This window comes from Mesoplodon bidens (assembly GCF_964165515.1).
Source record: "Mesoplodon bidens genome assembly, chromosome: 8".
NCBI classification, from domain to species: domain Eukaryota; kingdom Metazoa; phylum Chordata; class Mammalia; order Artiodactyla; family Ziphiidae; genus Mesoplodon; species Mesoplodon bidens.
Window position 1 is genome coordinate 18,075,380 of NC_138165.1, and position 26,423 is coordinate 18,101,802.

Here is a 26,423-nt window from a genome sequence, read left to right on the forward strand (position 1 = left end):
AACCCGTGTCCCCTGCATCGGCAGGCGGACTCTCAACCACTGCGCCACCAGGGAAGCCCTGAAAGACTTTTAAGTTAACTAATAGGAACAACAACCTTATTTCTCATGGGATAAAACCACTATAAATTGAGCATTTCATTTGGGACCACTGTGGATACATAATGAACCAATTAAAAGATGTTCTGTCTTGATTATGTGATGAAAGTCTACTTAAGTCTTACTATTATTTCTAATTTATCTTCCTAATATTGTCTATATTCTCTCAATTCCTACTTTTCTCCTCCTAACCTATTCCATAAATTTCTTAGTAGACCCTTTGTAACAAGGGACGTGTTTCCAAGTCTGCTTTAGGGAAGGCAATCAGGATGCCCCCTAATTTTAGGAGTTACCTTTATAAATTCAAAACAAGCCCGGAGCATTTTTGTATTCTAAGTGTACGGAAGAGGTCTCCTCTAATCATTCCTGCCTAGTACCATTCTGTCACACATGCTACTTTCATGGTTTATCTAGTTCAGCTGCTGGTGTGGTGACTGCAAGATTTGTTGAATTAGTTCAGGTAATAATAACAATAGTGGTAAACACTTATATAGCACATTGTATGTGCCAGGAACTGTTACCAGAATCTTACATATTAACTCATTAAATCTTCACAACAATCCTCAGAGGTAAGGGCTATTATAATCCCCATTTTCTAGATGAGAAAACTGAAAAAAGTTTAAGTAACTTCTCCAAGGTAGTAAGGGGCAGAGCCTGGATTCCAGCCCCTTTTCTAAGAGGCCATAGCTTTTTTTTTTTTTCTTTTTTAGGTTGGATAATACCAAATTCTGTTTTTAAAATTTTTTATTGGAGTATACAGTGTTGTGTTTCAATGGAGTTACAATGTTGTGTTAGTTTCTGCCTGTACAGCAAAGTGAATCAGCTCTACGTATATCTATATCCCCTCTTTTTTAGATTTCCTTCCCATTTAGGTCACCACAGAGCATTGAGTAGAGTTCCCTGAGCTATACAGTAGGTTCTCATTAGTTATCTATTTTATATTAGAAGCCATAGCTTTTTTTTTGGTGTCAGTAGGTCAAGTTTAATTAATTATTATTTATCGAATTTCCAACACAGCCACACTCTGTATTGACTTTAGCTGCTCAGCCATACAAACTACTGCAGCAGAGCAACAGAAACCATATGTTCCCCAAAGCCTAAAATCTTTACTATCTGGCCCTTCACAGAAAAAGTTGGCCAACCCTTGGTCCATATGAATGTGTTGACAGAACACTGAATCGCAACGTTTAAAGTTTTAATGTGACCAATGTGCTTGATTTTTGCTGGTTAATTTATGTAACCCAAGCTGGATTGACAGCAACACCATCCTCAGGCAATGATGAATACCCAAATTCTAAATATGATTTCTTTTTAGTTGGAAAAGGCACATCACTTATCTCTGCTGCTTCTCTTTGGGACCTTTTTTTTTTGCGGTACGCGGGCCTCTCACTGCTGTGGCCTCTCCCGTTGTGGAGCACAGGCTCTGGACGCGCAGGCTCAGCGGCCATGGCTCACGTGCCCAGCTGCTCCGCGGCATGTGGGATCTTCCCGGACCGGGGCACGAACCCGTGTCCCCTGCATCGGCAGGCGGACTCCCAACCACTGCACCACCAGGGAAGCCCGGGGGCCTTTTTCTTAACAAAACCTGAAGTGCTGCTTCTGAAACTTGGAGTTTCAGAAAGACAGCAGAAGATACGCTGAAGTGTGAACCCATGCTATGGAATGAACCATATCTTCTCAAAGCCTAATTATAAAGCACATAATAATATTGTTGTAATAACAAGGTGGTTCTTTGCAAGTCCTTCTAGTCTGTAGAACGGGAAAAGAGTATGAGCTTTAAAGTTCAGTCTTACACTCTGCCATTGACATCTGTCATTGATAAGCCCCTTCACCTCTCTGGGGATCTGTTTGGTCTTCTCTAAGATCAAGAAACAGGGATGCTATCTCCTTTCATTGTCACCATAACCTGAAGATAATTTATGGTTAAATGAGATGGAGTATCTGATTTAGTGCCTAGCTTGGCAGGCATGTCATCCGGCTTTCAATTGCCTGTCTTTCTGTGCCGTGCCATTTACAATAAAAAACTGACTGCTTCCTTGCCAGGAATACATATGAAACATACTTCCATTCCATTAATGGAATATATGTATAGTAAGGTAATTTGGCAAATATGTAAAGAAAAGCTTTACTACTTAGTATTAGCTTTATACCTACTGATAACTTGGGAAGGAGCTGAGCTTCTGAATACAATAGTTTCCTCTTTAGTCAGTCATTCCTAGATGCTTAATAGAAGTTAATGAAGGAAGGGAACAGTTGGAATAGAGAACTAATTTCAGGCAAGTAAAAACTACAGCTTTAAAATGTTTTTTTTCCTGATTATACATATAAATTTTACTTGTAGAAATTTAGCTAATGTAGAAGAGTATGTAAAAGAAAATATAAACAAAAGCACGCTTTTCAGAGGGCAATTTAGTTCTAATTTCACCTTTTAATGCAGGACTATTTTTTAAAAGAGGCCTATAGTATTGATACATCTGAATGAATCTGAATCTGTGTTGAGTAGGCGCTCTGGGTAGAAACCAGAAAGACAAAACAAATTGTGTAGTTCTTTCTTAAAATCTCTGATGGGTTCCAGTACCCTTTTGTGAAGGAATAATTTGTAAATATGAATCTGGTGAAGTTCCACAAGATGGCTAGTACCCACTGTGCTTCCATTCCCCAATATACTGAACCACTAGAGGGAAAGACCATATCTAATCATCCTTAAATCTGCAATATTGAGGCCAGAAAACACCTAAATATAGTAGGCACTTAAATTTTGGAACCAGATAGATTATTAAAGGGGGATACATTTATTGTCTCCACAATTTATAAAGCAAGATGATCTCCAAATAATCTTCAGAATACTAGGGGAAAATGCCAGCTATAAAAATAGTTCCTCAAAGTGAAAAATCCAGTTATTCTAATACCACCATTCTATGTGGAAAGCTCAGGAAGATAAAATGGCTCCAAGCCTGTGAGGGTCCCTGGCACCTGGTCCTGGCTGGACATCCCCGATGCAAAGAGTGGAGCCAGATACTAGCTGTCTGCTGAAAATCAGAGGGTGACCTCAGTGGTCCTAAGACCAGGTGACTCATCTCTGCCTCCTTTGTCCTTCTTGGTTTTCTGTAAGGATTTCACCTCTGAACCCTCAAGGACTGCTTTCCTTTTCAACATGGTTGTACCAAAAAATATGAGAAAGTATCCAGAGCTCCTTTCTGAAATATTTTACAGGCATATTTACTCTGTTAGGCTCATTAGAAGTGTCGATTCTCAGTAGGGTTGATAAGCGGGCAGCGAGTTTGATAGAATGGGAGAGGCCAGGCCCCTCGGAGGAGCCCCGGTTCACCAGGCCTGTCCATTGTCCTGTACAGTTAGGCATGTGGCACCTGGTGGGTCACTGACTTGATGCAGGACCTCAAGGGCTGCTGTCCTCTTTCCTTCATGTGCTTCGCAAACCTCTTTTTTGTTTGTGTTACTTCACTGCTTTGGTTTTCTTGATTTTTGTCTTTATATCAATATTCGCTTCTAGTTCTGCAGTTTCTTTTTCACTGTTTTTTTTTTCTCTCTTACTCCTCACTCTTTCCCATTTTGAACATTCAAAGACCCATCAAGAAAAACAACAGGAGAGGAGAGTCAAACACCAGTAAAATGAGATATTATAGTAGTAACTTACTATTGAGAGTGATTGAAAGATGGATTTTTGGAGCCATACTATATGTTAGAATTTGGGCTTTGCCACTTCCTTTGTAACTGTGGGTCAAGCTACTTAAGCTCTAAGCTCATCTCTCCTTGCCTCCCACCAGCCTGTAAAATATGGGATATAGTAATAGTGCCCAGCTTACAGTGCTGTGAGTTTTCAGTGATATATAAATCTCAACTTCTTTGCACTAGCCTGGAATGGAATTTTTGTCTATTATTAATATTTATTTAACACCTATCATAGCACTTTAGAGTTGAAAGAAACTTTTGTATTGAATATGTGTCATCTTCCTCACTAAAGGGTAAGTTCCTTTTTTCACCACTGTTTCTTTCACAACTAGAGTTGTGTCCAGCAAATTAGTACTCAGTACGTATTTGTTGACTGACTGAGTGAATGAATCTATTGCAATTCCCTTATTTTAGGAATGAGCTATCAAGCTCGAAAGTTACGGCATTTGCCTCAAGATTGGTGACAGAGCTAGAGCTAAAACAAAGGTCCCCTAACTCCCACACCAGTGTCCTTTCTGAGAAGATGATGTCATTTTCTCAATATTTATTTTATATGATAAATTCTTAGGAAGCTGTATATTACTATAAGAGGATGTGCTTTGATAATCAGACATGCTTGGATAAAATTCTAGCATTCTTATTAAAATCATTGGCACACTGCCTACCTTCCACATCCTCATCTGTAAAGTGAGAGAATTTCTACCTTGTAGAACTATTATGAGGATGAATTGAGGTAATCCATGTAGAGTGCTTGGGCCCATTTCTTTGCCCCCCCCCCCCACCAACTTTTTAGTCTACTTAGACTTACTTTACATTCACAGTCTTACCTTGTTTCTCATTCTTTCTTGAATGTTCTATGATCAGGCTTTTGAGTCCCATCACTCCGCAGCTCACTTGTCAAGGTCAGTCCTCATGTGACTTCACCTATGAACAGCGTTTGACAGCTAAATCACACTGTGCTCCTTGATACAACTTCTGTATCTCCTAGGATGTCACTCTTTTGGTTCTCCTCCCACCCCACTGGCCTGCTCCTTCTCTGACTAATCTCTTGGCTATCCTCATTTTTCCATGAGTGTCTTCTGACCCCATTGCCTGTTTCCATTCTCTCTCCGGTTTAACCTCCTCTAGTTTCTGGCTTCAAATATTATCTAAATACCCATGACCTTCAAATGTATATCTCTAGTCCAGACCTCTCCTTAGAATTCCTGATTTATAAACCTAACTACCTACTTAAATTTCAACTTAGAGATCTAACAGATTTCTCAAACTTTTTTTGTTCTAAAATAAACTCCACGTTCTCTCCTGCAGCCTCCAACTATGTACTTCCTATAGATTTTCAGCTCTCAGTACATGGAGACTTCATCCTTCTGATTGCCCAAGCCAAAAACACTGGAGATCTGCTAGATTCCACTCTCTTTCACTCTACGTCCAGTCCACTAACAAATCCTGTTGCCTCTTTCTTTGAAATATATTCAAAATTGAACAGGATTGCTGCCACCCTCTTAGTATGAGACACCATCATTTCTCCCTTGGAGAATTGTATAAGCTTCCTTACTAGTCTCTCTGTCTCTAACCATGTCTCCTGTCAGTCTATTCTCTATGTGTCAGATAGAATGTTATCGATACTTTTAAACTATATGTCAGATTACATCTTCCTTCTGCTCCAAAACTTCCAGTGACTTCACATCTTTTTCAGGCTAAAATCTAAAGTCTGCCTGCTTCCGACCTTTGTATTCTCATGTTTTACCCTCCCCCCTTTCTCACTAACTCCAGCCACCTCTTGCTGTTTCTGGAATATACCAAGTATGCTCTTGCCATGGGGCCTTTATACTTACTGTTCCCTTTGTTCAGAAACCCTTGGAACCAGCTGTGTGAAAATTCAGCTATTTACTGATTTTAGAAAGCTAATATGGGACATATGTTTATGTGTATGTAAAACCCACAACTAGCCTCAGGTAACACTGCATATTTAAACATTAATATTTCTGAATGAAACATTAAGAGTATCTATGCTAAGTGGCATAAATAAAGACTTAACATTTCATGGTCAGTTCAGGTCCAATTTTGGGGCAAAATGAGGTCAGCTCAGGTTTTGTTGCCAAATGATTTAAGAAAAAATAAACAATTTTCAGAGCTTTGGGGATTTTAGAATTGCAGGTGAGAGATTTTGGACCTGTAACTACATGGCTTGCTCCCTTATTATTATTTTTTCCAATCTTTTGCGGTACGCGGGCCTCTCACTGTTGTGGCCTCTCGCGTTGCGGAGCACAGTCTCCGGACGCGCAGGCTCAGCGGCCATGGCTCACGGGCCCAGTCGCTCCGCGGCATGTGGGATCCTCCCGGACGGGGGTACGAACCCGCGTCCCCTGCATCGGCAGGCGGACTCTCAACCACTGCGCCACCAGGGAAGCCCTCCAATCTTTATTCAATGATCATTGGGTAGTCAGGGTAGATCTCTATCTAAAAGGCTTTTCTCTTGTAGAGCAAGTCTGGCATGTGGAAAGTGTCTAGTTAACAATTATTGAAAGAAGGAATGAAGCTCAAATCATTTTTCACTCAAATATGTGTTATTTAGGAGACAGTGTGACCAGTTTAAGAACAGTTAACCATTATCAAAAACAAAGTACTCTTTGATAAGTGATAGTTAGCTCAAACACACATTAGTATTTGAAATATCAGAAATACTTAATGGCTGAATCATCTGCTGACACAAAACCCATTACCTACTTTAGTGCCTGGTAGCCTCATCGGTTGGATTCTGTTTCATTGATCTGTTATTGATTTGGCATGTAACTTTAAGTCGAATTTTTAGTATAATTTCATCCTTTTTTGATCACCCTGTGTCTCAGAGCATTTTCATGCAGTTGATCAAGGATATATTGTCACTATTTGAATGTAAGTAAAATTTAAAATTTTAATTCTCATATACATTTAAAGTATCATGTATAAAATTAATAGAAAATAAAAGTGCAGAACTTACATTAAAATCACCTGAAATCTTAACATTCATTTATAACCCTTATATAAATGAACTTGTTTCTCTCTAAAGAAAATGTGAGTAGTAAAGGGCTGTAATGGTTTTTGTCTTAGTTTTGGTTGAGTATCCACTGGAGAAAGTTAGGCATGAGTAGGAATTATTGTAGTACCACTTTTCCCAGTGGTTCTCCAACAAGAAAAATTTTATGTCCTTCCAGAAGTTAATCATTTTTCTCTTCTTTCGATCTGTGAGACCATAATTGTATTTAAATCGTTAATCTGTTTTGAAGGATACATAATAAATTGCTTAACATTTATATTTAATCAAATTCCTAATTTGTATAGCACTTTCAGAACATTTGAAAAATTAAATTTAAGGAAATGGGAGTGTTACTAGAATTTTACTGTATTTTAAAAAGTTGGCTCCTGATGTACAGACTGAAATCCTTCTTCAATCATGAATTTTTATTGCTTTTCTCTCGTAGACTAGATAGAGCAGATGTGATTTTATTTTTTAATCCACATGACAGGGAGAGCTTTCTTTGTTTGGGTTTTATGGAAAGGATTTTATTTATTATGGTACTGATACTTCAGTTGATTAAGAAAATGCTATTTTAAATATAAGTACTGACTTACTTGCATCCTTTAACTTATCAAACGTGCCTTTAAGTAGTCAGTATTTTTGAAGGTCTTTATATGTTATCACCATGGCTTATATTCAACAGTGCTATTAAATGAAATAAACATAGTTGCCTCTTCTGCCACAGAGGCACAGGTGGACATCTTGGTGGTAAGCCTCATGCGGTGTGACACATGGCACAACCCAACATGGGGGCAGAGAGCATGCAGCTTGAGCTAGGAGTCATCTTATGGATACTTCACTGTAGATTTGTGTTTTTCTCTGGAACAGCCATCATTCAAGACATTTACATAGTATGATGTTTGTTTTTTTCAAAAATGTTTCTTATAATTTCTTAAAAATAGTCAAAACCTGATCAGCACAACCTACTTAGAAGCCAGTGTTCCTCCACCCTTCCCCTTGCTATCTATATAAATGATATTTCTGACTCTGTCCTTTATAATGTTGGCACCCTGTGCATATTAGATGTAATCGGGGCTGAAAGGAAACTTGAATCCATCTGGAAGCAATAAACTTTTCTAAAAGACTGCACAGTGTTATTTAATCCTGTGACTTCTTACTGTGAGTGAAATTAAGGTTTGATGCAGTTGTGTCACATCGTATTGATATCAAATTTATCTTTCTAAAAAAATTACTGACAGTAGTATTACAGCACAGTGGAGAAGATGGCTTGCTGTAATCCTACAAGCTATTTTGCTTCGATTATATGCTGTATGGTGTAATTAAATATATACTTGATCTAAAATGTTCGAATTTTCTCTAAAATTTTCACATTATCAAAGTAATACTTTCTTACCTTTACCTTTAATTTTGGCCTTTTATCATAGTACTAATTATGTGGTAAAAATTATAACGACAGGCATGGAGAAGAAACTATTACTTTAAAACTCTTTAATTGGGAACATAACTGAATAAATACCATATATGTAGAACATCAAGGTCAAACATTGAGCTTATTTTCATATCAGACTCTTTGAATCAATTTAAGCCTTTTTCAGAAAAAAATTAACTTCTAATTTCTACTCCAAAATGGCTTTAAAAATTTCATTTCAAATAGGTAGGTAGAAGGTCATATTTTTTGTGAAGAGGAGCCTAAATGGTATCAACTGACTAGCATAATTTATAGTTTTTGTATGTGTGTTTATTAAGATGTAATGTTTTTTTTTTTTTTTTACATTTTGCCTAAGTCCAACTGAAAATAAATTTAAAAGTTAAGATATTTGACTACATTTTATTGGTAACTTCATTTTAATATTTCTTAGTGAATCAATTCTCACTGGATTTACTTATCTAGAGTTTTTGAATGCCAAAAACAAAACAGAAACTAAACATTGTTTGTCAACTATATGCTTTTAATGGTGGAAATGAAATAAAGGGCTACATCGCCCATGTGCCTAGCATATTAAAAATAAACATGGACTTTGTCTTGAAAGTTATTAAGTTGGAATTTTTTAGTAAAACCATGATCAGCTGCATTAAAATTGTTTATCACTTTTCCTTTGTCTCCACTAAGTCTAGGCCTACAAATCCTCATCAAATTAATAAGGATTTACAAATATTTTTAGAATATCTCAAATGTGTATTTTTTAAGGTGTAGTTGACGTGTAACATATATTAGTTTTAGATGTACAACATAATGATTCAATATTTGTTTATATTTTGAAATGATCACCATGATGTCTAGTTAACATCCATCACCATAGTCACAAAATTTTAATTTTTGTGATAAGAACTTTTAAGATCTACTCTACTAGCAGCTTTCAAATATGCAGTACAATATTATTACCTACAGTCACCATGCTGAATGACTGTATCATCATCCCCATGACTTATTTTAAAGCTGGACGTTCTTACCTTTTGACTTTCCTCACCCATTTTGCCTACCCCCTACCCCTTGCCTCTGGCAACCACCAGTCCATTTTCTGTCTATGAGCTTGTGGTTTTTGTTTTCTAAAATGCCACATACAAGTGAGATCATACAGTATTTGTCTTTCTTTGACATTTCACTTAGCATAATGCCCTCAATGTTCCATCCATGTTATCCCAAAGGCAAGATTTCATTCTTTTTATGGTTGAATAATATTCCACTGTGTGTGTGTGTGTGTGTGTGTGACATTTTCTATATCCATTTATCCATCAATGGACACTTAGGTTGTTTCCATATTTTGGCTATTGTGAATATGTTTGTATTTAAGTTTACTTTTGTATGTTCAGTATAAAAGTAGCTTCTGACAATTTCTGTTTATTCTCCCCCCTTGCTTCCTTCACACACACAGTGGTTCCTTGACCACAGATGTGCCATTTCTGGCATCTGGAAGGCGGCCTAATGATAAGTTCAGGTGTCCTGGAGGCTGATAGGTGAATTTCTTCCAGTTCATTTCTGGATGGTCAGGATGGTGGCATTCTCTTCCTAGCTGTCTTGGCTCTTCAGCTGAACTTTTCCCTTCCTGGTACTAAGATCAATCTTCATCACGTGAAAATTATTACTTCCTTTAGTCTCTCATGTAATGGTTCTGTTTCCTACCAGCAACACGGATCTGCATGTGCTAATTTCAGATACCCTGGATTTACAGTAGTTATTCTGAATACTTTTTAGGCTTCTTAGGAGCAAATAATGACAGTCTTGAAGGTAAAACTGAATGGGAGTGCTATAAAAGTGAGCCTTTTAGTGTCTCTCAGTAGCAAAACCCTTTAGATTATCTGGAGGGCTGTGTGGTAACTTCATTGTGACTACTATGAGGTGATGGGGGATGGGACCTGCATAGGTAGGGCATTGATTGCTAGTAATGGCAGAGGTGAAAACAAAGTCATTGTGACTGTCTTTGAGGTCCTCAGAAGAAAAGAGTATCAGTGAGCCAGCTTGGACTGTGAGATGTAAGGGCCTTTACCAGGCAGGAAGCCCATATGCAGGCATTGTCCTTAGATACTGGCAATAGAAGCCATCATTGTAGCTTAGATTTGGTCCTATTTCCACAGTCCAGCAAGTTCCAGGCCATGAAAGATGAAGAACTCCTTAACCTTTGTTCTCTTAGAAACAGTTGTCCATGGAGATCGCTATGTTAATATTAGCATTTTAATATCTACACAGAAGTGCCTGGAATGTTAGGTGTTCAGACATGTTGAAGAAATAAGCTTTTGGATTTATCCTAAACTATTACAGTCTGATCTATCTCTAATCCCTCCCCCACTGCTGTTTTTTAAAACCACCATTTAACTAGTGTGGAAAAAATATATATGTAACTTGTTGATAAGTTCTTAAAAGGCTTTGAAGGACCTTTGTGCCTTCACCTCTCTGAAGTTAGGAACTTCTGATATGTGACTGCATTTCAACCGAGTAGTACTGGGCCAGAGGAGTTCAGAGGGACTGGAAAATGAAGGATGTTTCTCGGAGGAGGGGCTCAGTGTGCTTTGACAGATGGTTAATGTTTGAAAAGACTGGAGTCACGAAGGCCTTCCATTTGCTGGGTAATGAAGGAGCAAAGGTTCAGAGGTTGAAATGCATACACTATCATTAAGATATTATCTGATTGATGGTAAATACAGTCAATAACAAACTTTTATTGGAAACCTAGCCTGTGTTTGAAGCATTGAGCTAGATGCTGGGATACAGAGATTAGAGATGAGGAGGACGGTAAAGATATTGTTGAAGTGAATTACTGAGAAACTAGAAAAAGGAAGACCGATTACTGTACTTCTGAGGTTCATGGGGAATCTGCAAAAGTCATCTAGTAGGATATATGTGAACTGTAAATCCTGTGAATTGATATACATAACTGAACTGATAATGCCAAAAAAGACTAGATTATAAGATTAACATGACTCAATTAATGTCATATTTTCTGTTGGTGCCATTCTCAGAGACTCCCCATTTATAAATGTTTTTCCTAAGGAATAGAAATGGAAGTAGATGTATAAAATGACAGGGGTAAATATATAAGTAGATAGTAAAATTGAGTAAAACATAGTCCCAATAGATGCACGTGAGTGCTCTTGCTGAAGTGAAAATGACAGAGCCCAATCAATTGCATGATAAAGTCATGCTATAGAATATGAAATACAGAATATGAAATTTTGAATTTTTCTTTTATTTTGCTAGGTTTTGTATGTAATAGGGACTTGTTGCATAAACAGTCTAAAAAAATTAATGATATAATCTTAGTTGTTTGATACAAGATGATGAAAGATAAAATGCGTGAATCATGACATCTTTAGGCTGCATTTTCTTAAGGTTAGGCCTATCTTTACAACATTATAGATAGACCAGGGGTTCTTGAGCTTTTTGGTCTTGGGACCCCTTTACACTCTTAAATTATTGAAAACCACAAAGAGCTTTTGTTTATATAAGTTATACCCATTGATATTTATCACGTTAGAGATTAAACATTCAAGATATTTATTCATTAAAAATAACAGCAATAAATGCATTGCATTTTAACATAAATAATATTTTGACTAAAAATAACTATTTTCCAAAACAATAAAAAAGCAATGCCACTTTCTTGACTTTACAGTTTGCAAATCTCTTTTATAGAAGACAGTCTTCTTTAATAATAGCCTTAATAGAAGGCTTAATAAAAGACAGCTGAATTCTCAAGATTGCTTCTGCACTCAGTTTGTTGTGAATATCTTGTTTTTGTTAAAGTGTATAAGGAAAATCCAGTTTCACACAGATGTTTGCTTAGAAAAGGAGAAATATTTTAATAATGTCTTCAGGTAATTGTGGATATCCTTCTTTGATACTACAGTAAAACTTGGTAAGTGCTAATATCTTAAATGTTAGTTACAAAGCAGGATCTGAAGACATCAATTAACCTTTTGTAGTCTGCTATTTGAAAATTTATTGGTCCGTCTTGCACTTTGAATGAATCTTTCATTATGCATGATTTTATAATATCCTGCATCGACTATTTGGAAAATTTGGTCTACTGAGTTATATAGAGCTTCCAAATGTTGACACATTTTATGTAATATGTTTAAAATATCAGATACACTAACAGCACTGCCAGTCTCATCATAAGATTCTTTAAATATTGGGAAGCTGTCAAGCTCACCGTGACAGATACAAGTTTTACAAAATTCTAATTTTTGCTTGAAGGCTGGAATTTTATCAGTGACAACAAATATTCTCAGTTGTTTTGCTTGAGTGACTGGCTCACTTTGCTCAATTCCCAGAAAACATTTACCAAATACTCATGTCTGAATACCATAGTCTGTGAGTCCATCTTTCAAGCAAAAATGGTCTTCCACAAAATCCAGCTAGTCATAATGCAAAGGGTATAAGTGCTTTTCCTGGAGAGAGCCATCACTTTCATTTGTAGCAGAAATGCTTTGTGCACATTTCCTATTTCACCACACATAATATTAAAAAGAAATATACTAAAGAGCAGAGATTTTTTTTTAAAAAAATTAAAGTGTTACTGCTTCACCAAGGACAGTTAAGTGAAACTGTTTTTTTTTTTTAAACTGTGAGTTTGAGGTGATGAAGGATGCAACAATTATTAATGGAATTTAGTGTCACTGCCTTGATTCTTGGTGACACCAGGAGTTTTAACCACTATTGCCTTTTCACCATCCATGCAAATGTCAGCACAGTGAAAAAGGCAAATAACATCTCTACTATTATTATAAAAATCATGTTGACCCTATATACCTTCTGAGACTACACATTGAGAATATCTAATTGATTGACTTAATTTGCCAATTTCTCCATTATTTGTCTGTATGAAACAACAGTGTAAGTATAGATATACTTTTATTAATGGTAGATATAGGAAAAAAACTGATTTCTAAGAGCTCACTAAGATATATGGAACATGAGTAAATTATGTATCAAGAAAAGAGCTTTAGAACAGAAGATTGTCTATGATTGGAAGTCAACCTAAATTTTCAATTATACTGATTTTTAAAATACTGATTTTATGTGGTATTCGTGATTAAACAGACTATGTAATTTAAAATTGTTAATGTCACTCTGTATCATAGGCATTAAATGTTTTGAATAAAGAATTACATATTGTCTGTATTTCAAATCATCAAAACAAAGAATAATATTTAACTTTTTGCCTGATTAGTTCATTTTGGACTTCATGCAAAAGTACCTATGTATCTCCAGGTGCTTAGTTCTTAAGAGAAGTACCTAAGCTGTTTACACATGATAGAAATAACTAAGTGGGAAAAAAAATTGCAGATAAGAAATTGAGCATTAATTTTTTATTTGGTATGACAAAAATGTGACTTTTTGGTATGGGATTGACATCTCTCCGTAAGTGATAAGTTTAGGACTTCCTCTATAATTCTTTTACTAGATAATTCTATTTCTTGTCACTCTTGATAAGTGTATGTATTTAGGAACTTAAACTTTTATGCTAACATGTTAAGTCATAATTCTTGAGGATAGCAATGCATTGTGATGGTTTTTCAGTAAATTACTGGCGCAGCCCTATTTGTTTAAACCCTGGTTTAACCTGATTATTAACAATTAAATTGTGTTTTCTTCTTACAGTTAAAGTGTATTCAAATTTATTGGTCCCTTGCTTCACAGATTTATCTCAGTATGTGGTGTATTCAAACAGAATTTTGTATTTTTAATTAGGGGATTAGATAAGTAATTCTGAAGAGCTGGAAAAAAAATTGTTAGACATCACATTGCTTAACCATCTAATATACCATAAGTGTGTGTCTACACTCTGTTGTGGGAACCATCTATCAGGCAGGCTTGTTTTTCAGGCAGTATTTTAAAGAGTGGACATGTGCAGGAACTGTGAGCGCAATTAGCGCCAAGCAGATAAATCCATCTCTAATCCTGTTTACGGTCTGCATCAGACAGATGTGCCAAGATTGATTTAGACAAGGCCTGGGCTTACAGTAATATTTTTAAAAGTGCCATTCACTGTTCTATTTCTGTTAAACCTTTGCTAAATATTCTTAAGTGTTGGTTTTACTCTTCTTGTTAACCACTGTAACCTACTTTAAGCAGGTCCTGCTTTGCTTTCATGGTGACAGGGTAACCTGCCAGGAGAGGTTATCTTTATTCCTTGTAATTAAATTGACTTTTCCCCCCAAGAAGATACAACAATAGGAAGTGGGTGCTGAATTAAATAAATAGCATGATATCCAATAGACGTATACTTAAATCCCATGCTGGAACAGATGGTCCCCAGCATCTATGTAAGTAATGTGAGAGGACAGTTAATGTTCTGAAACAACTAGCTATCACCAATATGATCCTAATGAACCAATAGATTTCAAATAATAAACCACTTGCCACAAAGAAAAACATATATAAATATATATCATCTGTAAGGTTTTAATTCTCATAATCTGAGAAAGTATCTATAAATGATTCTCATATTTTTATCTATTATCAAATATCAATTTATGGATAAAGTTTGACTTCATATTTTTCACCAATAAAGCTATATTTTAACATTAAGGTAAAATTAAAGTTATATTTAAACTACATCCCCCCGAAGTATGTTTTTTTTAAATTAAAAAAAATTTTTTTAACTCTTCTTTTACATACTGTCTGCATGTGTTAGGTTGTGCATGGAAATGTGGCTTTTGCCACATTATGAAAACATTTGCTTTTATACATGGCAGAAACTGGTTGTATACTATAACAGAGGTGGCTGGTGTGGGGATCGAAGCAGCTATCTTGCAGATGAAAAAGTAAGCAGAGATAAAAGACCTAAATATGTTTCAGCATTTATAAATTTACAAATAAAATAGGTTATAAATCAAAAGCAGTATTTTTCTGATTCACATAGATAATAAAGAGAGTCTGAGTCATTCTTAAGGTATTACTTATAAAAGGGTATAGATAAGTGGTCAATTTTTATAGACCCTAAAACAGTACTCTTCACTCTGAATATGGTTTATTTTCTCTTTTTTTTCTCTTTAATCATGTTTCTCATAAATATTTGTATTTTCTAAATGTGTCCCAAAGAGTAAGTGTTTTGGTATGGGGGTTGAGGAGAAACAGTGACCTTCTTAGATTTTTAGCTTATCCTATTAGATGATCTCTAGAACCTTCAGCCTTCACTGGGGGTTAGCCTGAGGGCTTTCCACCTAGAAACCTGAGGACCCTTTGGCCTTAGCTCTCTTTCAAGTCTTGGAAACCAATGTCCTGTTTGCCCCGCAGAGCAGCTGGCCCACTGCTTATATCTTAAGAACTTCAAAAAACAAAACAAAGACATAGACAAGCACCATCTAATCTGATGATGGATTAAACAATATTTAGACAGTTCCAAGCCATTAAATAAAACCAGTTTAAATTCAAGTTCACAGAATTCTAACAAGTTTTAATCCTAAAGACCATATTCAGAAGAAGAAAATTTTCTATAAAACTAGTATACACATCTTCACATATGTTAGGAAACAGTTTTATTCAAAATCAGGTGTATCCTGTGATTAGAGAGAACTGGGCAGATTTACTCATGTCATGTAAATGATTAACATTGGAGAAATGAATAGTAGACCAGAATTGCTATGTAGGAAATTGGCACCTGAGAGATCTCTGTAGCTGCTGAGAAAAAGAGAGTGCTGAAGAACATTTGCATATTGTTAGAAGTTTGTAAAACAAACAAAAACTATTTTATTCACAGATCAATTATCTTTATTTTCATTTCAAATGAAAACAAAACGTTTGTTCTAAATCTATAGTTCTTCCTCTTAGTTTCCTGTTGTCACCCTGGCAAAGAGACCATGTGAAAACCAAAAATTTGAATCAGTGGGCAAAGGTGGGAAGAGATTAGAAGCCTGAGCAGGGAAAGCAGGAAATACTACTCAGAGAGTTACAGGGATTTTCAGAATTTTCACTTCTGTCAGCTCCTGGTTGCTACAATCTAACCTTCCATTTCCTTGAAGGTTACCCTGAAGTTTCAGATGAAATACAGTTGACTCTTGAACAACATGGGTTTGAACTGCATACATCCATATATATGCAGATTTTTAAAAAATAGTAAATAGCGGGTGGTTGTTTGCATCCTTGGGTGTAGAACCACGAACGGGGGGAACCGTGGATACGGAGGAACAGCTATAATTTATATGCGGATTTTTGACAGCGCTGAGGGTGCACCCCTAAACCCTGAGTTGTTTAAGGATCAACTCCACTACTCAGTTGAGACACGTCGGTGGGGCTTCCCTGGTGGTGCAGTGATTAAGAATCCTCCTGCCAATGCAGGCGACACGGGTTCGAGCTGTGGTCTGGGAACATCCCACATGCCGCAGAGCAACAAAGCCCATGCACCACAACTACTGAGCCTAAGCTCTAGAGCCCGTGAGCCACAACTACTGAAGCCCATGTACCTAGAGCCCGTGCTCTGCAACAAGAGAAGTCACTGCAATGAGAAGCCCCTGCACAGCAATGAAGACCCAATGCAGCCAAAAATAAATAAATAAATAAATTTATTTTAAAAAATAAATAAAAAAGACATTGGTGGTTTGCTGTTTTCCTACAGACTAGTTAGAGACAGAATAATAGTTTGCCTACTGTTTTAAGTTTGACTAGAATAAAAAACAGATCCAGAGGGTCAGACGAGTGTGTGTTTACTTGAAGAAGGTCCTTACTAATGTGAAATGTGGGTAAAGACCAGCCAAATTGCTTGGATTTAAATCTTGGATCTGGCCCCTACCAGATGTATGACCGTGGACAAGTTATGTAAACACTCTGGCCTGAGTTCTTTCTCTTTTAGGAAAAAGCATCTACCTCAGGTTAGTAGATCCACAGGTTAAGGATTAAATGAGGTAATAGATGAAAAGTGCTTATAGCAATGATATAGCACAATGATATAGCACATGCTCATTAAATATTAGCTACCCTTACATTTTAGAAAATGGGATTTTTTTGCGGTACGCGAGCCTCTCACTGTTGTGGCCTCTCCTGTTGCGGAGCACAGGCTCCTGACGCGCAGGCTCAGCGGCCGTGGCTTATGGGCCCAGCCGCTCCGCGGCATGTGGGATCTTCCCAGACCGGGGCACGAACTCGTGTCCCCTGCATCGGCAGGCGGACTCTCAACCATTATGCCACCAGGGAAGCCCAGAAAATGGGATTTTAACAATTAAAACTATGATCAGGAACTATTTTAGGATGAGCAAAGGAAATCATCTTTTTCAATTAATTATAGAAATACTTTCATTGTAGGAAAATTAGAAATTCATATACGCAAACTAAATCACAAACTCATTCTCCTTCCGAGTTTTCACATGCATCTTCATACATATGTGCATATGGAAATATATTCCACCTGCATTTTGTGTTCAGTAAATATATACAAAACAGTAATGGAAATGTGCACTGTTTTAGTCACTTTTCTAGTCAGATTTCTACATTTTAATGACTGAATTGCATTCTGGTATATGACTCTGCTTCATTTATCAGAACCAATACTCTGTTATTTCATATTTAGGTTGTTTCCAAGTTTCACTCAAATAATGCTTGGGAAAGCATTCTTTTAGCTAAATTGTGCATGTTACTCCCTTAGGGTAAATTCCTGGAAGTAAATTGCTGGATCAAAAATATGCATATTTTAAGGCATTTTCCCTTCTCTCCATTTAAAAAAAATATAAAATGTAATGCTGACTACAGAGAGGGAGGTTTTTAAGAAAAACTTAATCTTATACTCCCTCATATCTCTCTTCTCATGGGTAACCACTGTTTATTTTCCCCTTGGGTTTTTTCTCCTTTTAAAGAAAGTGAGATCAAATCTCTCAGATTATTTTGTCACCTGCTTTTATTTCACTTATTCATACCTCTTAACATGAGTGTCTTTCCAGATTAGAACACAAAGATCTAATTTGTTCATTTGTGAGTTGAAGATTATGATTAAACTGTTCTCCTATTGAAGAACATGAATATTGCTTCAAATATTTTTGCTATTATAAATGCTGCAATTAACATTTTGAAATCTTTTGATACGTATTCCTAACTTGTTCTCCAGCAGTTACCATTTTTGCAGTCCCACCCGTGCTGGGACTGGTTCCCTTTACCGACACCATCACTGAGCATTATTTTTGATCTTGTGCCAATCTAAAAGGCAAAAAATGGTATCTTGTTGTTTTAATTTGCATTTCTTTGATTACTAATTAGATTGAACTTTCTCATATGTTCATTGGTCAATTTGCATTTCTTCTTTTGTGAAATGCCTGCCTGGGCCTTTTATGTACTTTTCCACTAAAGTGTTTCTTTTCTTGATTAAATAGATTATTTAACTGTCATATGTTGCAAATATTTCTGCCCCGTTGGCCTTTGTTTGTGACTTCTGCTTATGGGTCTTTAGGACTTTATTGGCATTAAATAACTTTTATGTTGAGTATCTCAGTCTCTGTGATGTCTGCCTTTATTGCCATGCTATGGCTTTACTAATTTATGGTTGTATAAAGTTCTTTCTAATCTAGGAATATTGGTGTATATTATGAAATAGAGATCTAGTTTTTCTTTTCTTTTTTAAAGATGAACCAGTTCTAAATCACCTTTTACTGAATATTTCCCACTGAACTTAGATACTACCATTATCACAGTAGTGACTTAAAATATTTACATGTATTTCTTTGGACCATTCATTTATCTATTCCTAGATGTTTAAATTATTATAGTAAATAAAATAGTATTTTATCTGACTGGGTATGTACTCCCCCTCATTACTGTTAAAACATTTTCTTCATTAATATATTTATTCCAAGAAAATTTGCAAATCATTTGATTAGGTGCCTTGCCCCTTACATCAAAGAAAATACCATTGAGATTTTGACTGGAATTGCATTAAAGTAGTTATTAATAATGAGAATGCTGGCATAAAAATAGGTAATCTTCGAACTTGATATGCCTTCGTTTATTCAATTCTTTGTCTCTCAGTTTATTTTGAATGGCCTTTTCCACCCAAGCAAGTCCAGGATCATTTTGCTAAATTTGTTCCTGGATAATAATTTGCATAGGATCTCTTTACCTCCATTATGCTTTCTTTCTAGGTATTGATATATTTGTAACCAGCTTCCTTACTGGCTATTCTTATTAGTTCTAATGGTTTTAAGTTGATTCTTTTGAGTTCTGTGAATATATTGTGATAGTATCTATAAATAGTTATCGTTTCAGCTGTCTCTCTACCCCGTCCACCATCAGTTGTTTTTATTTTGTTTTCCTTATATATGATCATGACCAGAAAGTCCAGAATAATTGAGAGTAGTAAGAATGATAATAGGTATTCTTGCCCTGTTTCCATAAATTTTTCTAGTTTTTACTACTAAGTTGGATCTTGGCTGTTGGTTTAGTATCTTTACATTTGCAGTTGACAAGAGAGTTTAACTAGGAATAGTCATTGAATTGTTTACTGCCAAAGTAAAGCACACACGGCAAGGAATTCAGATGAATATAGGACGTCGAGTGAAAAGTGTATATTTCATCCCTCTTTTTTTTTTCCCTCAGTGGTCCTTCCCTCCCTTTCTACATCCCTTCCTCGAAGCTCTTATTTGCTGTATGTTTGACTACGTAAATACTCAAATTGATATGAGACACAAGGTTATAACGAATATTATAAGATTAGCCTAGAAGAAATTATTTGTAACATATATCATGCATATGTAATAAAGGATTAATTTCAAGAATATTTGAAGGACTCCTACAAATCAGTAAGAAATAGACAAGCAACCAAATAGAATAGGGAAATGCATTTGTAGAGGCAACTCTTCTAAGAAATACAAATGAAAAATAAAAGATGTTCACCTTTATTGATTGTTTAACTGATTTTTGGAAAAGTACTCGCAGATATAATCAACAATATAAATTCCTTTAGGGTAGGTAAGTGCTATGACCTATCTATAACATTTAGCTGTATGAAGCAGACACCCAGCAGCACCCGTATATGGGAGGCCAGTTTCTTTACACTTCACAAGGTATCATTTGCCATACAGACAGTACATACCACAGGGTGAGGATTTGTCGGGACCTTTGAAAGCCTGCTTCATTCCATTCTTTTTCTTTTCTTTTCTTTTTTTTTTTTTTTTGTGGTACGCGGGCCTCTCACTGCTGTGGCCCCTCCCGTTGCAGAGCACGGGCTCCGGACGCACAGGCTCAGCGGCCATGGCCCACAGGCCCAGCCGCTCCGCGGCATGTGAGATCCTCCCAGACCGGGGCATGAACCCGCGTCCCCTGCATCGGCAGGTGGACTCTCAACCACTGCGCCACCAGGGAAGTCCCGATTCCATTCTTGAAGGTAGAGGAAGGATGTAAGATCTTCCTGGCCCCTCCCAATTGTTCTAGAGACCCTGGCCATATGCCTACCTGCTCAACAAGTGCAAATAACTTGTACTAAGCCCACCAGCTGCAGATATCTTAATGATGATTTACTGTGAAAGAGCTTGGTTTCCCTCATATATAACATACTGTCCAGCTTTTAGTTTCTAAGATATTCTTCCTGAGAAGGAACCAGGGCTCCTTGAGGAATCCAGATGAGCTTGAAACACTATGCTGTTATAAGAAAGAAAGGTTATTTTCAAAGCTATTGGGATATTGTAACAAAGGAGGCAGATTGGAGGAACTCTCACTGGTCATTCTGTACCAATTTGGAGTATTCAAGTGGAAACAAGAATTTTAGTTAATTGAAAAGTTGAGTCTGTAAAAGGTCCTAACTTTATTATATGATCAAAGGGAACAAACAATCTAAAATATGCTAAAGCTGCATTTTCAAAATGTGTTCTAGGATCCTCTCAGGGAGTTTGGGAGGTCAAAGCCATTTTCATAATTTTATTAAGAAGTTATTTGTTATTTTCACTCTTATTCTCTCCCGAGGGTACAGTTGAGTTTTCCAGAGGCTGAGATATGTGGTGACATCTTTGTCCTGATGGCTAATGCAGTGTGTGCTTTGTATTCTTGTGTTTAAAAAAGTCTCTGTTTTAATGTCTAATATAGTAAATATCAATAGATATAACCTACATAAACAAAAGCTATTTGGGGCCCTCAGTCTTTAAGAATGTAAATGAGCTCTGAGACCAAAGAGATTGAGAGCCATTGAACTAGAGAAAAGTCAATCTTACCAACATGGGTTAATCCATTAGTACTTACAGAAAAGTGGGTGGGTTGACTCACTCTGTTCATGAAGGCGCGTGGGACATTTTGGCTTCTGATGATACGTTATTTTCACTCTGTTGATTAAGTGATGATTGTGTAATAGTGATGGCTGTTTTATTTTCTAGAATATATAAATGTTTCCAATTGAAGTGATACTTTGAGCGTATTGATTCTCAGGTCACTGGGTGACAATAGAAGTAGACAGTACACAGACCTGAAGCTTGAGCTTTCTGAGGAAAGGACAGGCCTGAAAATTTGCCCCTGGGTTCACCCTATCCCACTGCCATAAACACTGAGAGAAGAACTTGTCTTTGTTTCTTTTTCAGTGGTACATGTGCTTTGGGAGCAATTGGGCTGTTTGCAGAATGGTTGGGAAAGGCCCCCAAACTCCCTGAGAATGCAGAGAAAGAACTTCTTAAATCACCTGAAAATTTTTGCTCAAGTCTGAGAATATCTTTATGCCTACTTAAGGGCTAAGAAAGCTGAGAGAGGGCCTCTGCTTCCTGGGGCTATTTTAGCTCTGGTACCGTTTCTACATCTGTTTCTATTGATTTCTGTCTCTTATCATGGCTGGTATTTTTCTGCCTTTTTACATGTGTACTGATTTTTGATTGAATGAGAGCAATTGTGAATTTTACTATTTAGAGTTGCTATGTATTTTCATATTCCTGTAAATACTTTTCTTTTTCTTTTTAACATCTTTATTAGAGTATAATTGCTTTACAATGATGTGTCAGTTTCTGCTTTATAACAAAGTGAATCAGTTATACATATACATATGTCCCCATATTTCTTCCCTCTTGCATCTCCCTCCCTCCCTATCCCATCCCTCTAGGTGGTCACAAAGCACCGAGCTGAGCTCCCTGTGCTATGCGGCTGCTTCCCACTAGCTATCTATTTTACGTTTGGTAGTGTATATATGTCCATGCCACTCTCTCACTTCATCTCAGTTTACCCTTCCCCCTCCCCATATCCTCAAGTCCATTCTCTAGTAGGTCTGTGTCTTTATTCCCATCTTGCCCCTCGGTTTTTCTGACCATTTTCTTTCTTTTTTTTTTTTTTAGATTCCATATATATGTGTTAGCATACAGTATTTGTTTTTCTCTTTCTGACTTACTTCACTCTGTATGAGAGTCTCTAGATCCATCCACTTCACTACAAATAACTCAGTTTCGTTCCTTTTAATGACTGAGTAATATTCCATTGTATATATGTGCCACATCTTCTTTATCCATTCATCTGTTGATGGACACTTAGGTTGCTTCCATGTCCTGCAACTGACAAAGGATTAATCTCCAAAACATACAAGCAACTCATGCAGCTCAATATCAAAAAACAAACAACCCAATCCAAAAATGGGCAGAAGACCTAAATAGACATTTCTTCAAAGAAGATATACAGATTGCCAGCAAACACATGAAAGAATGCTCAACATCATTAATCATTAGAGAAATGCAAATCAAAACTACAATGAGATATCATCTCACACCAGTCAGAATGGCCATCATCAAAAAATCTACAAACAATAAATGCTGGAGAGGGTGTGGAGAAAAGGGAACCCTCTTGCACTGTTGGTGGGAATGTAAATTGATGCAGCCACTATGGAGAACAGTATGGAGATTCCTTAAGAAACTAAAAATAGAACTACCATATGACCCAGCAATCCCACTACTGGGCATATACCCTGAGAAAACCATAATTCAAAAAGAGTCATGTACCAAAATGTTCATTGCAGCTCCATTAAATACTCTTGAGCTTTTATCTAGGATGTTAAGTTACTTGGAAACACTTGAATCCTTTTGAGGCTTGCTCTTAAGCTTTGTTAGGTGGAATCAGAGCAGCCTTTGGTCAGCTCACTAACGAGACAATACTTTTTTAAGTGCTCTCCCCAAAGTCCCACGAATTTCATTATTTTTCCACTTTGGCTGGTGGAAACACCTGTGTGATCTCTGAGTGTTGTTCTCTCTAATCCTTTGGGTAATTCTTTCCCTGGCCTCACACGTATACAGATCCATGCTCAGCTGAAGATTCAGGGGGCAGATCTACAGAGTTCTCTTTCTGTGCAGCTCTCTTTTTTATAATAATTTTCCAAGTGAACTCTAAGTCATCTTGGCTTTCCTGGCTCCTCAATCCTCCTCAACTCAGGGAGACAACCAGGCTCCACCAGGGTTCCACTCCCTGTGGCCTGGGACAGTCGGCTTGTAATCATATGGCTTCTTTGTTTTCCCTCTCTCAGGGATCACTGTTCTGTGCTACCTAATGTCCCATGTCTGAAACTGATGTTTTCTTTCTCTGGTGTGCTCTTTTAGTTGTTTCAGGCAGAAGGTAAAAGCATTCCCTGTGATTCCATGTTGGCCAGAGTGGAAGTTTTGAAAGTACTTTTTTTAAAGTATAAAACACTTCTACTTTGAGAGTCAGTTGAAATAGTCCATTATCACAACAACAAGTATTTTCTGACCTGTGTTTAAACATAACCAGTAAAATTTCATGCCACTGTAAAATAAAGTCTGACTATAGTAAGATTCAGGTGGATCTTTCTTTTTAGAATAGCAGGCATTCATAATGCTTTCTACTCACAGTAATCTTGCTCTGTTTCCTTTCTGCACGTGTGTTACTTTCCCTAGAATGTAAATTTTCTTTCCTTTACATGTTGCCTTCAACAACCTGTCATAAACTCACTTCTGTTAGTGAATTCTCTTCTTTGCATTACTTTACTCTGTCCTTGTAAGTACCAGGAAGCCTCTTGCATGATACTAACTTACTATTATTGAAATGTTGCTTTGTTTATGTTCCTGGAATTCTTCATACATTGAATATTCTCAGATTCTGAATGTCCTAGGCCTTGTGTGGCAGACACTCCCTTCCATTTCTTCTATTTATGGGAAAATAGACCAAATTTTTCTTTTTTTTTCCCCACCCATCTCATACAGAACTTGACATAAAGCATAATCAGTAAAATAACAGATGATAAAGATTTTCTGGGTTTTCACTATTTATTATTCATACATATAAGTTATAGACGCAGTGGTTTTGATTAGAAAATTTATTTTCTTTTCAGGTGATTCCAAGTATAATTTTCTACATAAAGAAGAATTTATTGAACTCAAAGACATATTCTCTGTCAAACTGAAACGACGTTATTCAGTTAAACAGCAGAGAAGTGGTACTTTATTAGGAATCACACTCTTCATATGTTTGAAAAAGGAACGAAATAAATTAAAGGATTCTACACTTGATCTTATTAATTTAAGTGAAGACCACTGTGACGTATGGTTTAGACAGTTCAAGAAAATCTTGGCAGGTAAGTACTCCTTGTGGAGATTTTTAATGAGTCTGGTTTCCTTGACATAGGTTATTAATCTAAACATGACACTGTATTTATCAGTACAGTAACCCTTGATTATGTTGAGGTCATTTGCTTCTATTGTTAGTTTGTTAAGTGTTTTTATCATGAAAGGTGTTGAATTTGGTCACATGCTTTTTTACTTCAATTGAAATGATCATATGGCTTTTTCCTTTCATTCTATTAATGTGGTGTATTACGTTGATTGATTTTCATATGTTGAACCATCCTTGCATTCCAGGAATAAATCCTACATGGTCATGGTATATAATTCTTTTAATATTTTACTGAATTTGGTTTGCTAGTATTTTGTTGAGGATTTTAACATTGATATTTGTGAGAGGTATTTGTATGTAGTTTTCTTTTCTGCTTTTATTATCTTTTTTCTGACTTTGCTATCAAGGTGATGCTGACCTTATAGAATGACTTAGGAAGTAACTGTTGAATGACTGCTTCCTTAAAGAAACTTTGATAATCTGAAATAAAACAGTTCTTAAATATTTTTTTTTCACTTGTTATTTTTCTATTAATGTTTCTTTTGAGCTTACATTAGAATTTGCTTTTCTTCCACCTACACATTGATGGCAAGTGCATATATGTACTGGGTAGCTTGAGAATAACAGTTTTTTTTTAAAATTGGAGTATAGTTGATTTACAATATTGTGTTAGTTTCAGGTGTACAGCAGTGTGATTTGGTTATACATATATATATGTGTGTATATGTGTATATATGTATATTCCTTTTTTCTATTCTTTTCTGTTACAGTTTATTACAAGATATTGAATATAGTTCCCTGTGTTATACAGTAAATTCTTGTTGTTTATCTGTTTTATATATGGTAGTGTGCATCTGTTAATCCCATACTCCCAATTTATCCCTCCCCCCTTCCCCTTTGGTAACCATAAGTTTGTTTTCCATGTCTGTGAGTTTGGGGGTTTTTTGTTTTGTTTTTTTTGTTTTTTCTGTTTTTTGTGGTACGCGGGCCTCTCACTGTTGTGGCCTCTCCTGTTGCAGAGCACAGGCTCCAGACGCGCAGGCTCAGCGGCCATGGCTCACGGGCCCAGCTGCTCCGCGGCGTGTGGGATCTTCCCAGACCGGGGCACGAACCTGTGTCCCCTGCATTGGCAGACGGACTCTCAAACACTGCACCACCAGGGAAGCCCAAGTTTGGGTTTTTTAAATAAGTTCATCTGTACTATTTTTTAGATTCCACATAAAAGTGGTATCATAATATTTATCTTTCTCTGTCTGACTTACTTCACTTAGTATGATAATGTCTACATACATGTTGCTGAAAATGACATTATTTCATTCTTCTTTATGGCTGACTAATATTCCATTGTGTGTGTGTGTGTGTGTGTGTGTGTGTCTGTGTGTCACATCTTCTTTATCCATTCATCTGTGGATGGACACTTAGGGTGCTTCCATGTCCTGGCTATTGTAAAAAGTGCCTCCCTGAATATTGGGGTGCATGTATCTTTTCGAATTAAAGTTTTCATCTTTTCCAGATATATGCTCGGGAGTGGCATTGCTGGATCAGACAGTAACTATTTTTAGTTTTTTGAGGGACCTCCACACTGTTCTCCATAGCGGCTGCACCAATTTACATTCCCACCAA

General features: G+C 36.6%; 1 protein-coding gene across 4 annotated transcripts in view; it reads left to right on the forward strand.

Annotated features, from left to right (window-relative positions):
• Window positions 1-26,423, forward strand: part of CERKL (CERK like autophagy regulator) — a gene marked incomplete at its 5' end in the record, with an annotated part of 156,490 nt that overhangs the window by 20,957 nt on the left and 109,110 nt on the right. For all 4 annotated transcript variants that reach the window (XM_081241851.1, XM_081241852.1, XM_081241853.1 and 1 more), the window contains one exon: window positions 24,520-24,762. In XM_081241851.1, the coding sequence (XP_081097977.1) occupies window positions 24,520-24,762 (243 nt within the window). The remainder of the gene's footprint in view (window positions 1-24,519; window positions 24,763-26,423) is intronic.